This window comes from Heterodontus francisci, chromosome 3, assembly GCF_036365525.1.
Source record: "Heterodontus francisci isolate sHetFra1 chromosome 3, sHetFra1.hap1, whole genome shotgun sequence".
In the NCBI taxonomy this organism is placed as follows: domain Eukaryota; kingdom Metazoa; phylum Chordata; class Chondrichthyes; order Heterodontiformes; family Heterodontidae; genus Heterodontus; species Heterodontus francisci.
Window position 1 is genome coordinate 200624161 of NC_090373.1, and position 15986 is coordinate 200640146.

General features: G+C 44.9%; 1 protein-coding gene across 1 annotated transcript in view; it reads right to left on the reverse strand.

The window, feature by feature from the left end:
* LOC137367179 (dynein axonemal heavy chain 8-like) overlaps nucleotides 1-15986 on the reverse strand; it is a 2062041-nt gene that overhangs the window by 299627 nt on the left and 1746428 nt on the right. Inside the window, exons 98-99 of the mRNA XM_068028615.1 lie at nucleotides 9359-9530; nucleotides 6932-7087 (exon numbers count right to left, since the gene is read on the reverse strand). Coding sequence (XP_067884716.1) covers nucleotides 6932-7087; nucleotides 9359-9530 — 328 coding nt within the window. The remainder of the gene's footprint in view (nucleotides 1-6931; nucleotides 7088-9358; nucleotides 9531-15986) is intronic.

Here is a 15986-nt window from a genome sequence, read left to right on the forward strand (position 1 = left end):
GTGGTGAGTGCCTGGAACTTGCTGCCAGGGGAGGTGGTGGAAGCAGATACGATAGCGACGTTTAAGAGTCATCTTGACAAATATATGAATAGGAAGGGAATAGAGGGATATGGGCCCCGGAAGTGCAGAAGGTGTTAGTTTAGGAAGGCATCAAGATCGGCGCAGGCTTGGAGGGCCGAATGGCCTGTTCCTGTGCTGTACTGTTCTTTGTTCTTTTGTTCACACTCCTTCTGGGGGTTTCCCGCACTTTGTGGGAGTTCCTGCACTTTCTCCCAACAGTCTGGTTGAGTCATGGCTGTCGACTCTGCCCAACTCCCGAGTTACCTTTTCACCAGAGATTGACCACTCTCACCGCTTTTGCAACCCAGTGTGCCAGTGTGCAACAATGTACCCTTTTCAAATTCTCTCACCCAATCCTGGACCGTCACCTGGCACTATGACTCAGAACCCAGCACTGGACGAATGCCTGCATGGATAACTCACCAACTGTCCTCTTCTGTGTCCTCTTTGGCTATGGAGCAGCTTTGGAGCTTTTTGCAGTCCCCCTATGAGATCTGCTGTTCTCTTGGCGCTATTTCATGAGGTATGGTGTTTTCAGTACTTTCTGGTCATTTTAACTACTGCCACCATATTGTGTTTTGTTGTAATTGTCGCATAGTTAGGGCATTGTTGATAAAGCCTTGGAGTTTGGATAAGGTCAACTAATAACTTTTTCATTATTTACATATCTTTCTTTACACTCTCCATTAGCCTATCTAGCTAGTACCCTTGGTTATGCTACTCTCTTCTTCCAAACCCATTACCATGTTACATCATCATCACTACAGTGGGAGGGGTTGCTCTCACTGTCTCCAACATTAACTCTTTTAGGTTCCTCTAATACAGTTGACTCTTAACTGCCCTCTGAAATGACCTAGCCATTCAATTGTGTCAGAAAAGTTGAGTAAGAATAAAAGTGGACAGAACTGCTGGCATCAACTTCGGCACAAAAGCATTAGGGGAGGGTAGGAGTGAGGAAAGGGGGATGGGGGTGGGGGTGTGGTTGGGAAGCAGTAGTTCCACAGTCACTCCATCTGTAGTTTCCATTTTATTGCACCTTCAGGATGAGGGTGAGAGGTCAGCGGAGAAGATGCATAAGGCAGCAAGTTACCATCATCCTCAATGGCCTCAACAGCATTGGGTGCCTTTGGTTCTGTGGCATTGGACACATCATAACAGGCAGTTACCCCTTGATTCCTTCCCCTTATTTTTTATCTCTCAAATACTGCAAGATTGTCCCAAAGATTCAGCAGAAAGTTCATGCTCCTTTGAATTGCCACATCTCGTGGGGGGAGAATGGTCTCTCTGGTTTCTTGTCAGATTGTATAAATCCAGACACAGACTGCTGCCATCGTGGGTGTGGATCTCAGTGCTCAGCGGGGCATGCAGGCTCTCACAACAGTCCAGCTCCAGCTTCTTCTGGATTACTGAGGTTCCATCCTGTGGGGATAGCAGTGTCACTGTGAGCACGAACTTGTACTCTCTCAGGATGATAGCATTCCTGTGCCTCCACTGCCAATCTGCCTGTGCCCGTGTTGCCTGTCTGCCAGCCAACCCAGACTGCTGCCACACATGCTGAGTTGGTGTGATCATAAGCCAGGCCCTCAAGGCCCAGATCTGTTCAAGAACATCATCTGGAAAAGCCATCAGCATTCCCCCCCACCACCCCCCATGAAAGTCAGCAGCCTTCCACCAGGCATGCTGCAGCCACTGGGGTAGCACTGAAAAGCAGCACTAGGCCAGGCAAGGTCACCCATAAGCCAGGCACAAAGGGAATGGACAATGGAGATTAGTTCTGTCTTTTTGTATTATTGATGTACTGCTGGATAAAATTGTTGAGTGAAAGTATTTGCTGTTGTTTTTTTATTGAATGATGTTGGCTAAGAGGACTTTGTGATGGGGAGTCTGAAATGGTTGGGGAATGGTGGGTGCACGGTGGGATGGAGAAGTTTGTTTTAACTGAAACAAAGCCTTACAAATCAGTCTGTCTTGTTCCATCCAGTTATATGTGGTGGATGTGGTCTTCTTCCTGCCTCCTCCTGCTCCTCTTTCACCTCTTCCTCCTCCCGAGGTGGCCTCCAGATCCCAGAAGCAAATATCCTGGCGTCCGAATTGCAAAGTTGTGGAGTACGCAGCAAAACACAATAAACAGGGACACTCTCTTGGGCGTGTACTGGAGACGTCTCCCAAGCGATCTCAACAGCAAAACTGTTGCTTGAAGAGGCTGATGGCTAGCTCCACAGTGTTTCAGGTTGCTCCATGGCTCCCACTGACCTCGCAAGGTGGGATTGCAGAAGATGGGGGGAGGCATGAGCCACTTGTGGAGGCGGGGTAACTCTTGTTGCTGAGCAGCCATTCTCTGGTGCATTTTGGAGACCAGAAGACGATAGGTATTGTGGTCTGTCGCAGGATAAAAGCATCATGGGAGCTGCCAGGATAATGGTGTTATGAACACTGGACCTTGTAACATGATTATGTCTTGAAAATTATGATTTAAAAATAAATGTTCAAGACGGAGTCCGGAGGGTCAGCTGACTTCAGCCCCATTCTGCGAAAGGTTACCAGGACAACAGAGATAACAGAACAAAGACTGTCTTTTGAATCAAAAACAAGGACTACAGCATTAATACCTGAAGAACAAAGGGTTTCACCCATACGTTTGGGTTGTAAAACAAAGAGTCAACAAGTGTTAACGCACTAGGCACGTGTTAGCACCTAGGACAATGCAAGGGCCCGAATGGCTTTGTTAACTCAGACTTATCATTTCTGCTATTTGGAGCAGAACAATAAACTATTGAATTCTAAATCTAGATAAATTTAACAGACTTGCTGGAGGAAAAACAGGCTGTAAGAGAAGGAATCAACAGTTGTGGCCTAAAAAGCTGTCAGAAGGGCGCCCATCAGGGCACAGCCTCAAAGCAAGCTGTAAGTTGAAACTTGCAGGGGAGTAAAGGATCCAAGGGATCACCAGAAATCACGATTTTTCATGGATGTCTAAGTCACAATTTCTTGTAGAAGTGAGAAAAGAGAATATTGATTGATTTTTGAAAAGTCTGAGAGATCTAACCCATTGCAATTGGGGGGAGTTTGGGACTGTTAACCACAAAGGACTGTGTAATGTGTAATTGTGGTGTGAGGTTTTCAAGTATCTGAATAAATAAAGAAAATACCTTTATTTGTAATTTGAAATATCAGCTTCTTACCAAGTACTATTTAGTGAATTGGGGATTTCTTTTCATTTAATTGTTATAACAAAAGTCTTTAAACATAAAATCTTGTGTAATTCACTAAATTGGTCTGGGGGTTCATAACTCATATTTTTCACATTAACAACTTTGCAGGTTGTAACAATGGGCATTCACTGAGAAGAACTTCTTGGTATGGTCACACAGCAACTGCACATGGACAAAGCGGTTGCTGTGTCTCTCCTGGTTGATATAGGGGGCCTGCAGAGCCACATTTGTGCAGTTGATGCTGCCCTGCACCATCGAGAAGCTTGTTATCCTGGTGAATCTGTGTGCCCTTTCATCCTGGTGTTCCCTCATGTAGACGAGGATGATGTCCCCTTTCCTTCTATACAGGGCCTCAGTGACGTCCCTGATGCATCTATGATGTTGCTAATGCTGCTTGCTCCCACCTGGAAGGATCCACTGGCTTAGAGTGTAAGGGCCACTGGGAGGGTCATCCTCGTCCCTTTTTGAGGCTGCAGATCGGTGTGAAGGAGGTGGCACAACACCATGCTGACCTCCTTTGTGAATCAGTACCTCTGGCTAAGTAGGAGCAGGCCTTCTATGGAGAGCTCTCCTTCTCCTCAATCCTTCCAGGGCTTCCCCTCTCTTCCTTCTCTCCATGTCCTGTTCATATTGCAGAGCAAATGGCAATGCAACATCTGTCCTATACCTATGTAAGGCACTGGTCTTTCCTCCATTTCTGTGTGCAGCATATTTATCCAAATCTCGCCAGCAAATTACTTCAGTGCTTCCAGAAAATTTGCCTTAGCAAAAGTAAGTCAAAAGCACCTCAACAGCAACTTGGTGAGTAGCCCTTAAATAGCCCCAGAACAGGGTCCATCTTGCTTTTTTATGCTTTTTGTTTCAGGAGAGCTTAATGAAGACCCTGCCTGCATGTGTTGACTAAATCTAGTATCCTGGTGTTGCATCAGTGCCATTCGGGTCACTAATGTCAAAATATCATAAGTCAAGGTCTTCGGGCAGGGGGCGCACCTGGAGTACATGGAAGCCTCAGGTAGGCCTCCATTGCGCTGCAATGTAACTGAATTTTGCACCCAAAGTGTCAACCACACAGTGTAGCTGCAGCCACATGTAAGTCAGACCATATAAGGGTGGCAGGGTAGGGAGCTGATGGGGGAGTGGCAGTGGCGAGGACTGGGGCCTCGAATAAACTGGGAATGGGCCAGAGTTTCTTTAGGGGACCCTTTTGGACCCATACAACAAAATTACAAGTTTCCTGGGCCACTTCTTTGAGCTTCCAACAGTGAACCATTTTAGGATTGCTAGTTAAGCTGTTTAGTGCCTGGTACAACTGAGTAGAGAATGCAAGGTGCATCCTCTGTCCATCTGTATCCCAAAATTGCAAACAAGGTCCTACAAGTGACATAGAACATCAACGTACATCTGTTTAATTTGGTCGGGCTATTTACAGGACCACTTGAAAATTGCATTTGGTGGACATCAATGGGGCAGCCAAGGTTCCCCTGGATTTTCCACTGATAGTTACCCATTTTTCAGGTGAGTAAGTGCAGTTTGCACATGGTTAAGACCCCCTTGATGTCTCAACACATTTTTCAGAGATGTCCCAAAGTGCTTCATGTATAACTAATTACTTTTGGAAGCACAGACACTATTGCATAGGTAGCCTAACATGGACACATGATCCATTTTTCGAATGTCTACAGTTACACTATAATTTTTGAAAATTCATTCATGGGATGTGGGCATCACTGACCAGGCCAGCATTTATTGCCCATCCCTAATTGCACTTGAGAAGGTGGTGGTGAGCTGCCTTCTTGAACTGATGCAGTCCATATTGGGTAGGAACACTTAAAATGCTGTTAGGAAGTGCGTTGCACATTTTTGACCCAGCAACAGTGAAGGAACAGCGATATAGTTCCAAGTCAGGATGGTGTGTGGCTTGGAGTAAAGGCCTGCTCGGGTCTGCAAATGAAACCCAACCCGAGCCCAACCTGGCCCGAGTCCTTTCATTTTTTTCCGCGCCCAACCCGACCCCACCACTGGAATAAAGTTGATTATATTGAAGAGGTTGTGCTTCACCTTGGATGGAATTGCTCACTGCAGACTAGTGTGGAGTGTTTCCCGTCTTGACGTCCTGGCTGTCACTGTGACCACCCAGCCCGACCCAACCCGAGCATGACTGCCGGACCCGGAAGAGCGACCCGACCCGACCCAAATCTGACACGTCATCGGGTCACGTCGGGATCAGGTCGGGTAGCCATGCTCTAGCTTGGAGTTCCCTTGGTGTTTACTAAGTCCTGTTATTAATCAGCGTTTAACTGCAAATACATTTTTTTCTGAACTCTTGTTAATGTTCATCTTCAATGCTTGGAAACACAGTTATCTAGGGGCTGAATTTTATTAACGCGCCGTAAATCGCGGCAGTGTACTTAGAAGTTGGCGGCCTCCAGGCGCGGATGCACCGTTGCAGAGCCCCCGGGATATTTTGTGTGGGGGCTCATTTAAATCATTTAAATGAAACTGCCGCCCCTGATGACGTAGAGAGGGCGGCAGCTCTGTCCCCAGCAATGGTGTCTGGCACCTCCGCCATTTTTAAAGGGCTTCAATTCCTTAGGAACAAATTTAATTTTTAAAGGTACATTTATTCCATTATCTTTAAATAAAGTAATTAAAAGCTGGAGGCCCTTTCCCAGCACCCCCAATCTTTTCTTTCATTGACCTATGTCTTGAAAATTTATTTTATTCCCAACCAAACCTTCCCCCCAACCACGTCATATTTACCCTTCAACCCCTACCCACCATCCCCACAGCCAATAAAAAGTGTTTTTCCCACTCCCTCCTGCCCTGATAATTTCACTTCTCCCCCCTCCCCACCAGTGTCCCGCCTTGAATCCCCAAACGGGGTTCGGAAGGCACGGGATTCCGGCCACCAGCTGCAATATCAGCGTGGGACAGTCACCTGGTCCAGGTAAATTAATTAATCTTTTTTTGCATAAGTTTGAGTAGGCAAATGAAGTCTGGGGCTGCACCGAGGCCTTGCTGCCGCCAATAAAATGCAGCGGGGCCTTCTCGGCATTGGAGGTCATGGCAGGTCTTTCCTGGAAGAATTTTTCAGGCCCCCCCCCCACCCTGCCACGACCCCCGATGCCGGAGGCCTCATAAAATTCTAGGTTTCCATTACTTCTTAGTGCACTAGCCCATGGTCTCTAGATTTAACAATCAGTGGAAAATATTGGCTTTGGAGTTGCATAGCTGAGTCATACAGACAATAAAGTTTCAACCCCAGGTTTGTGCTCTGTTAGCTGATCCATACACCTAAAGGATAATAGTGCTTTTAAAATTGAGCTCAGTGCTCTACATTAGGAAGAGAAAGCTTTGCCAGAGATCCCACTTTTTAATCACCATCTAGCAAATTCTGCTGGAAGTGTGTAAGTGTAGATACTGAATGAAGACAGAATTGAGCTTGTTTGTAATGCCCCACAGTTGAATCGTCTGCTGACATTCAATGTCATGCCCTACTTGTGAATAGCCATAGAGTCAAAACTGTCAGGAGGGAAGGGGAGAAAATTGGAGAAAAAAAATTACATTGATTAGCGGTATTGGATTATTTCATGTTTTGTGATCAGTGTGCTGCTTCACATGTTCACCAACACATGTTGGAAATGTCTGTGTATTCCTACCTGTAATTCATTATTCTTCTCCTTCTCCTTGATCCAGGTTTTACCCTGTGTCTGAGGATCTATGAGAAGTGGATACCTGGTTGCTTTGGTAACAATGATGCCATTCTGAACTGACAGGTCATCACTTGGTAATCCTTGTAGGTTCCACTCACTGATCTGAAAAGATAAAATCACACAGACTTAACAAGGTAAATGAAGTACGTCTAGCCACAATACACAAATGATTAGTGAAGGCCAGGCCAAAAATATTTTGGAAAAGACTGAGATAGATACTGTGATACAGCTATTTGTAGCAGGTGATAGTGGACGAGCAGTCCGGAGATTGTAAACATAAATTCTGTCACAACGAAGAGCAAAATTGAAATAAATAAACCTGGTATCAGTAAAAAAAATTGCCAAGAAAGTCATTGGATTGTTGTAAAACCTTCAATTGGTTCAACTGGTTCACTACTGTGATAGAATCTTAGTGATAGAATCTTACATCCCTACCTGGTCTGGTTTGCGTGTGACTTCAGTCCCACACTACATGGCTGATAGTTAATGAACAAAATAAATACTGTCTTACCAGCATTGCCCACACCTGGAGACCACATTAAAAATAACAGGCACACATTTTATGTCTCAGTTAATGTCTCTATATTGTAAGATCTATTATATTCCCTGAAGTCTAGTTTTAAGTTTAATTATGGAGGCTAGATGTTCTTATACTTGACCTGATTCCCTGAGGCTGCCATGGTGCTGACCATTGGCAAATTATGTGCAGGAAAACAAGTAACAGATGAGCACTATGCTCAATTTCCTCTTGACTTTCTTACCTCTTTTTGGAGGCAAATGCTATCACCATGAAACAAGCCTCCTAGTTTTATTGATTCTACACTGAATTTTACAGTATCAGGTGAGGCCCCTCCCAAAGCACAAGTTTTACTCTTGTCACGGAAAGTCCATATTTTTTGATAAAACTTGGAATCTATATTTTTAGAAACTAAAAAAAAATTCATGGACATTGAAACATCTGGAGATAGCTGAACATTATGGAATGCTTTTTAAAAAAAAGCAAGGTCAGCAAGAGGTTCCTGGTCTTGACCAGTAAACAAATACTGGAAACCAGGTAATTTCAAGGAAACCAGCAGGGGGTTTGACCTTTGTGTGACAAGAGAGAATTTATGGTGGGCATGAGACTTGTTTCTGGAAAATTTTAGTTTTATTTTGAACTTTAAAAGCCAGTGTGTTTAGACAAAAGCAGGCAAATGTAATTTGAGATGGACAGGCCAGGAATTCCGAAGAAAAACCAGAAAGCTATTACCTCTCTTTAAAGAATCCTTGCTCTGGAAATGCAAACGCTTATATGAAGTGATACTGTTGCCTCCTGTATTTTTGAAGAAACCCTGAATGCTTGCAGAATCCTTGCATCTTTCAAAAAAAAGGACTTTTGCATTGAATATGTGTGAGAACTGACACCTGTTGCTACACACCTGATAGAAGAACTATGTGAAGCCTTCACAGTTGAATTTCTTTGAATGCCTACCCAAAACAGCCTGTTCATCAACCTCGCCTGGAAAGACTTCGAGTGGCATCCTACAATTTGACTTTGGGAAACCTCGCCAAACCAAAAACCTTCCTTCTATATCTTTTCAGTAAAAGTTTTTTTATTCCTTTTATTCCTTTGAAACAGCTGTAAACAAAAATCCCCTTTTCTCCCGGTTAACCAGTTTTTGGATGTATGTGAGTGTGTGTGAGGGCTAGGGAAAAAGTAAGGAGCTTTAATATCTCAATTCGTATATATATTTACTTCACTATTGGTTAAGACTTGGTTTTATAATAAATGGATAATTTTGTTGTTTATTAAAGAAACCTGGTTGATGTGCTTTATTCTGGAGACAAATAGAGTTTAATTGGCTATTTCGGTAAGTGGGAAAATGTATTGATATGCTGTGACCTGTGGAGAAGTGGGAATGAATTTACAGCGCACTCCTCCCACCTCAGTCAAAACACTCTTAAGAACTGGGAGAGTGGTACTGGAATAAGTAAGGCTCCTTCAGTAGATCTCTTAAAGGGTTGAATATATGCACAGGAGTTTAAATCTTCAGCACCTTGTTTAAGAGTGAAATCTGTCATTGTCTCCTCAGAGAGTCTGAAACTCTGAGGAAACAACAAATCATTAAATGTTTCAGTTTTGTGGAAAGATTGAAATTTCTGCGCATCCCAGAAAAATTAAACATTTGCTTCAGACAATAGCAAACAATTCAGATAATGACTGTGAAATGACAGCTATAAATGAAGAAACATATGACCAAAGCAGTAAAATATTTGAAGAGCATTATGACAAAAATTATTAGTATGTGGAAATATGCAATGGTTGTCTTGTGTCACTTAAAAATGACAGTAGCAGAAATTTAACAGATATGAGTGTGTCTGAGCCAGTCTTACCGTAGGTGGGTCCACCAGAAAAGTGATAAGGTTCAGACTATCAGTATATGGAATTTTCTTTTTCTGCAACTCTGCTTCCCAGATTACTTTCAGCAGTATATCTCTGAAAGTTTGATTGAAAGGACCACTATACGAGAGAAAACCAGTAGCCAACAGCACATCTCCCACCAACCTAAAATGCAAAAGATGAAAAGAATTAACAGCGAACAATCAAGTGCAGAGGATGTCAGTGCGAGGTAAGAAACAACATCCTCAAACAGTGGGATTTTAAAACACAATGCATGTTTCTGGGTTAACATGGTACATGTTGAATAGTCCGCGGCTGTACAATTTGGCTCCATAACCCCCGTAGTTTGGGTGTTACGGGTGCCATTTTGGAACCAAAATGACATCCACACCGTATGAGTACATTTCTGGTGTGGTGTAACATTCGCACCACACAAGTACCAGGCCTTCACATTCAATGGCATTACCATTGCTGAATCCCCCACCATCAACAACTTGGGGGGTTACCATTGACTGGAAACTGAACTGGACCAGCCAGATAAATACTACAAGAGCAGGTCAGAGACTGGGAATTCTGTGGCAATAAAGAGCGGGGTTCGACGCCCTCACCTATCTCAGACCGGAGCAGTGGCAGTTGGCCGCGGGCTCTCTAGCTGTGTTGGCGCGCGCTGGGTTTCTAAAAAGGAAAAAAAATACCAGTGGCATCACGGGAAAACTGTAAGCTCATTGGTTGGGTAAGTAACAGCTGTTATTACCTGTAAACAGTTTTAAAAAATCAGAGAAAAAAAAGTTTTTTTTGAACCCTCAAATAGCTACCTTGTAAGTGATAAGGTTAAGATTTTCTAATTCGTGTAATCTATCAATAATTACTAATTCGAATAGTACTGTTTGGACAGAGTGAGGCTGTGAGTTGTATGTGAGGGATTTCACTGACTAGGGGAAAGAGCTGCTCTTTGCAGTCTTTCTTTTCTTTTCTGTCTTTTCAGCCTCTGCAGGAGAGGGGAAGAAGCTGATTGGCAAGTAACTGGTAAGTTATTCTACTTATTACACTCGCAATAATTAGTTTGTAAAGCTAAGTAATGGCAGTGCAGCTCGGCCAAGCGGAATGTGCCTCCTGTGGTGTGTGGGAAGTTGTGGACACACCATGTATCCTTGACACACATTTGCAGGAAGTGTCACCGGCTGCAGAAGCTTGAGCTCCGGGTTTCGGAACTCGAGCAGCGGCTGGACTCACTGTGGCGCATCCTCGAGGCAGAGAACTACGTGGATAGCACATTTCAGGAGGTAGTCACCCTGGAGCTTAAGAGAGCACAGGCAGAGAGGGACTGGGTGGCTGCCAGACAGACAAGAAGGTCAAGGCAGGTAGTGCAGGAGTCCCCAGAGGGCATTCCACTTTCTAACCGGTATTCTGTTCTGAGTACAGATGGGAGAGAGAGTTCCTCTGGAGAGTACAGTCAGAGTCATGACCAGAGCACCATGGGTGGCTCAGCTGTGCAGGGAGGGAGGAGAAAAGACAAGAGAGCAATAGTGATAGGGGATTCTGTAGTTAGGGGAACAGATAGGTGTTTCTGTGGTCGTAGATGTGATTCTAGGATGATATGTTGCATCCCTGATGTAAAAGTCTAATTTATCACTGAGGGGCTACAGGGCATTCTGGAGTGTGAGGCTGTACAGCCAGAGGTCGTGGCCCACAATGGTACCAATGATATAGGAATAAAGAGGGATGAGGTCCTGCAGGCTGTGTTTAGGGAATTAGGAACGAGATTAGCAAGCAGGACCTCAAAGGTAGTAATCTCCGGATTACTCCCAACGTCACGTGCTAGGACTATAGAAATAGGAAAATACACCAGATGAATGCTTGACTGGAGAGTTGGTGCAGGAGGGAGGGCTTCAGATTTCTGGGGCATTGGGACCAGTTCTGGGGAAGGTGGAACCTGTACAAGCCAGACGGTCAGCACCTGAACAGGACTGGGACAAATATCCTTGCAGGAAGGTTTGCTAATGCTGTTGGGGATGGTTTAAACTAGCTTGGCAGGGGAATGGGAACCTGAGCACAGTTTTAGATAGGACAATTTCAGGGCAGAGAACAGGAGGCAGAAATTTAGCGAGTTACTCTGAAAGACAGAAGAAGCAAAGGTTAAAAGTGTGCAGCACAGGAAATCGGCAGTGTTAAAGGATATTTATTTAAATGCAAGGAGTATAGTAAATAAAACCGATGAGCTGAGGGCACAGATATACACATGGCAACATGATATCGTTGCTATAATGGAAACTTGGCTTGAGGAGAGGCAAGAATGGCAACTCAACATCCCTGGATAAAGAGTTTTCAGGCAGGATAGAGAGGGATATAAAAAAGGAGGGGATGTAGCATTGTTAGTTAAGGAATGAATAACAGCTTTGAGGAGGGCTGATATGCTAAATGAATCATCAAATGAGGCCATATGGGTGGAGCTCAGAAATAAAAAAGGGACAGCCACACTACTAGGAGTGTACTATAGACCCCAAATAGTGAGAGGAAGGTAGAAGAACAGATATGTAGGCAAATTTCTGAATACAAAAACTATAGGGCAATAATAGTTGGGGATTTCATCTACCCCAATATCAACTGGGATACAAACAGTGCGAAGGGCACAAAGGGGACAAAATTCTTGAACTACATTCAAGAGAACATTTTTAGTCAGCACGTAACAAACCCAACGAGAGGGGGCGTAATTCTAGATTTAGTCTTCAGTAGTGAAGCTGGGCAAGTGGATGAAGGAACAGTGGGTGACCATTTTGGAGACAGTGACCAGAATACAGGTAGTTTTAGCATAATCATGGAAAAGGACAAAGATAAAATAGGAGTAAAAGTTCTAAATTGGGGGAAGGCAAATTTTAAGAAACTGAGAGGTGATCTGGTGAAAGTGGACTGGATACAGCAATTGACGGAAAATCAGTGGCAAACCAGTGGGACACACTCAAAAGCGAATTCTACAGGCACAGTGTAGGCATATCCCCACAAAGATAAAGGATGGCACTGCCAAATCTATAACCCTGGTTATCTAGAAGCTTACAGGGTAAGTTAAAGCAGAAAAAGAAAGCTTATGACGATCACAAAAATCTTAATACTTTAGAAAGCCAAGAGGATTATAGAAAGTGCAGGGGTGAAGTGAAAAAGGAAGTTAGAAAAGCAAAGAGAGGATATGAAAAATTATTGGCAGGTAAAATCAAGGAAATCCCAAAGTTGTTTTATCAGTACATTAAGAGCAAGAGGATAACTAAGGAAAGGGTAGGGCCTATCAGAGATGTACAAGGGAACTTGTGCGTGGATGCAGAAGATGTGGGCAGGGTTCTTAATGAGTTTTTTGTCTGTCTTTACAAAGGAGAGGGTTGATATAGACATTGTAGTTCATGGACGTCCAATCTCTCTACACCGCCATCCCGCACCAGGACAGTCTGAGGGCTCTCCGCTTCTTCCAACCAGTCTCCATCCACCACCACCCTCCTCCGCCTCACTGAACTTGTTCTCACATTGAACAACTTCTCCTTCAACTCCACTCACTTCTTTCAAGTAAAAGTATAGGTACCTGCAGGGGTCCTAGTTATGCCTGTCTTTTTGTGGGATATGTCGAACATTCCTTGTTCCAGTCCCACTCAGGACGCCTCTCCTAACTCTTTTTCCGGTACATTGATGACTGTATCGGTGCCGTTTCCTGCTCCGGCCCCGAACTGGAAAAATTTATCAATTTTGCTTCTAATTTCCACCCTTCTCTCACCTTTACATGGTCCATCTCCGACACTTCCCTTCCCTTCCTCGACTTCTCTGTCTCCATCTCTGGGGATAGGCTGTCTACTAATATTCATGATAAGCCCACCGACTCCCACAGCTACCTCAACTATACTTCTGCACACCCAGCCTCCTGTAAGGACTCCATTCCATTCTCCCAGTTTCTCCATCTCCGACACATCTGCTCTGATGATGCAACCTTCCACGACAGCGCTTCTGATATGTCTTCCTTTTTCCTCAACCAAGGATTCCCCCCCTAATATGGTTGACAGGGCCCTCAACCGTGTCTGGCCCATTTCCCGCACCTCTACCCTCACCCCTTCCCCTCCCTCCCAGAACCGCGACAGGGTTCCCCTTGTCCTCACTTCCACCCCACCAGCCTACACATCCAAAGGACCATCCTCTGCCATTTCCGCCACATCCAGCGTGATGCCACTACCAAATGCATCTTCCCCTCCACTCCCCTGTCAGCATTCCGAAGGGATCGTTCCCTCCACGACACCCTGGTCCACTCCTCCATTAGCCCCACCACCTCGTCCCCTTCCCATGGCACCTGCCTCTGCAATTGCAGGAGGTGTAATACTTGCCCCTTTTACCTCCTCTCTCCTCACTATCCAAGGCCCCAAACACTCTTTTCAGGTGAAGCAGTGATTTACTTGTTCCTCTTTCAACTTAGATTACTGTATTCGCTGCTCACAATGTGGTCTCCTCTACTTCGGGGAAACGCAGAAAACCTCCGCTCAGTTCCAAAGCATGACCCCGAGCTTTCGGTGCTGGCCAGTTCAACACAACCCCCTGCTCTCATGCTCACATCTCCGTCCTGGGATTGCTGCAGTGTTCCAGTGAACATCAATGCAAGCTCGAGGAACAGCATCTCATTTACCGATTAGGCACGCTACAGCTAGCCGGACTGAACATTGAGTTCAATAATTTCAGATGACGACGGGACCCCCTTTTTATTTTTATTTTTAGTTATTTTTTCTTTTTTTCTGTTTATTTTATTTTCGTTTGCTTGTTTGTACTGTGCCTGCCCACTTTTTTTTTCATGTTTGTGCTTGGGGCCAGGCTGTTCAGTTTTCTGTCACATTAACACGCTCTCTGTACTAATGCTTTGTCTTTCATCACACCATTAACATACCGTTTGCCTTTGCTCCAAAATCTGCTGGTCAGTTATTCTCTGTGACCTTGTCCTATGAACACCTTCTCTTTTGTTATCTCTTGCCCCACCCCCACTTTACTTGCTTAATACCTATTACATTTCTAATATTTGCCAGTTCTGATGAAGGGTCACTGACCTGAAACGTTAACTCTGCTTCTCTCTCTACAGATGCTGCCAGACCTGCTGATTATTTCCAGAATTGCTTGTTTTTATAACCATAACCATCTTCCTTTGCACCAGGTAAGACTCCAGCCAGTGGAGAGTTTTCCCCCTGATTCCCATTGACTCCAGTTTTGCTGGGACTCCTTGATGCCATACTCAGTCAATTGCTGCCTTGATGAAGTCAGAAGCTGAGTGGCCTTGGCGGAACCCAAACTGAGTGGCTGTGAGCAGCTTATTGCTAAGGAAGTGCCACTTGATGGCACTGTTGACGATCTCTTTCATCACTTTGCTGAAGAGAGTAGGCTGATGGGGCAGTAGTTGATCGGGTGGACTTGTCCTGCTTTTTGTGTACAGGACAGATCTGTGCAATTTTCCACATTGCCGGGTAGATGCCAATGTTGTAGCTGTACTGGAACAGCTTGACTAGGAGTGCAGCAAATTCTGGAGCACAAGTCTTCAGTACTATTGCCGGAATGTTGTCAGGGCCCATAGCCTTTGCAGTATCCAGTGCCTTCAGCCATTTCTTAATATCAAGTGGAGTGAATTGGATAGGCTGAAGACTGACATCTGTGATGTTGGGGACCTCAGGAGGAAGCTGAGATGGATCGTCGGCTCGGCACTTTTGGCTGAAGATGGATGCAAATGCTTCAGCCTTGTCTTTTGCACTGATGTGCTGGCCTCCCCCATCATTGAGGATGGGGATGTTTGTGCAGGCTCCTCCTCCTGTCAGTTGTTTAATTGTCCACCACCATTCACAACTGGAAGTGCAGGACTGCAGAGCTTAGATCTGATCCGTTAGTTGAGGGATCGCTTCGCCCCATCTATCGTGTGCTGCTTCCACTGCTTAGCATGCAAGTAGTCCTGTGTTGTAGCTTCACCAGACTGACACCTTATTTTTAGATATGCCTGGTGCTGCTCCTGGCATGCCCTCCTGCACTCTTTATTGAACCGAGGTTGGTCCCCTGGCTTGATGGTAATGGTAAAGTGGGGGATATGCTGGGCCATGAGGTTACAGATTATGGTTGATTGCAGTTCTGCTGCTGCTGATGGTCCACAGCACCTCATGGATGTGCAATTCTGAGTTGCTAGATCTGTTCAAAATCTAACCCATTTAGCACGGTGATAGTGCCACAAACCACGAAGGTGGGTATCCTCAATGTGAAGACGGGACTTCATCTCCACAAGGACTGTGCGGTGCGGTGGTCATTCCTACTGCAACAGGTAGATTGGTGAGGATGAGGTCAAGCATGTTTTCCCCTCTTGTTGGTTCCCTCACCACCTGCCGCAGACCCAGTCTAACAGCTATGTCCTTTAGGACTTGGCCAGCTCGGTCAGTCGTGGTGCCAGAGTACATTCTGTGCCCTTGCTACTCACAGTGCTTCCTCCATTTTTTAATTTATTCTTTCATGGGATATGGGCATCACTGGCAAGGCCAGCATTTTCTCCCTTATCCCAATTGCCCTTGACAACTGAATGGCTTGCTGGGCCATTTCAGAGCTGAGGTGAGAGTCAATCACATTGCTGTGGGTCTGGAA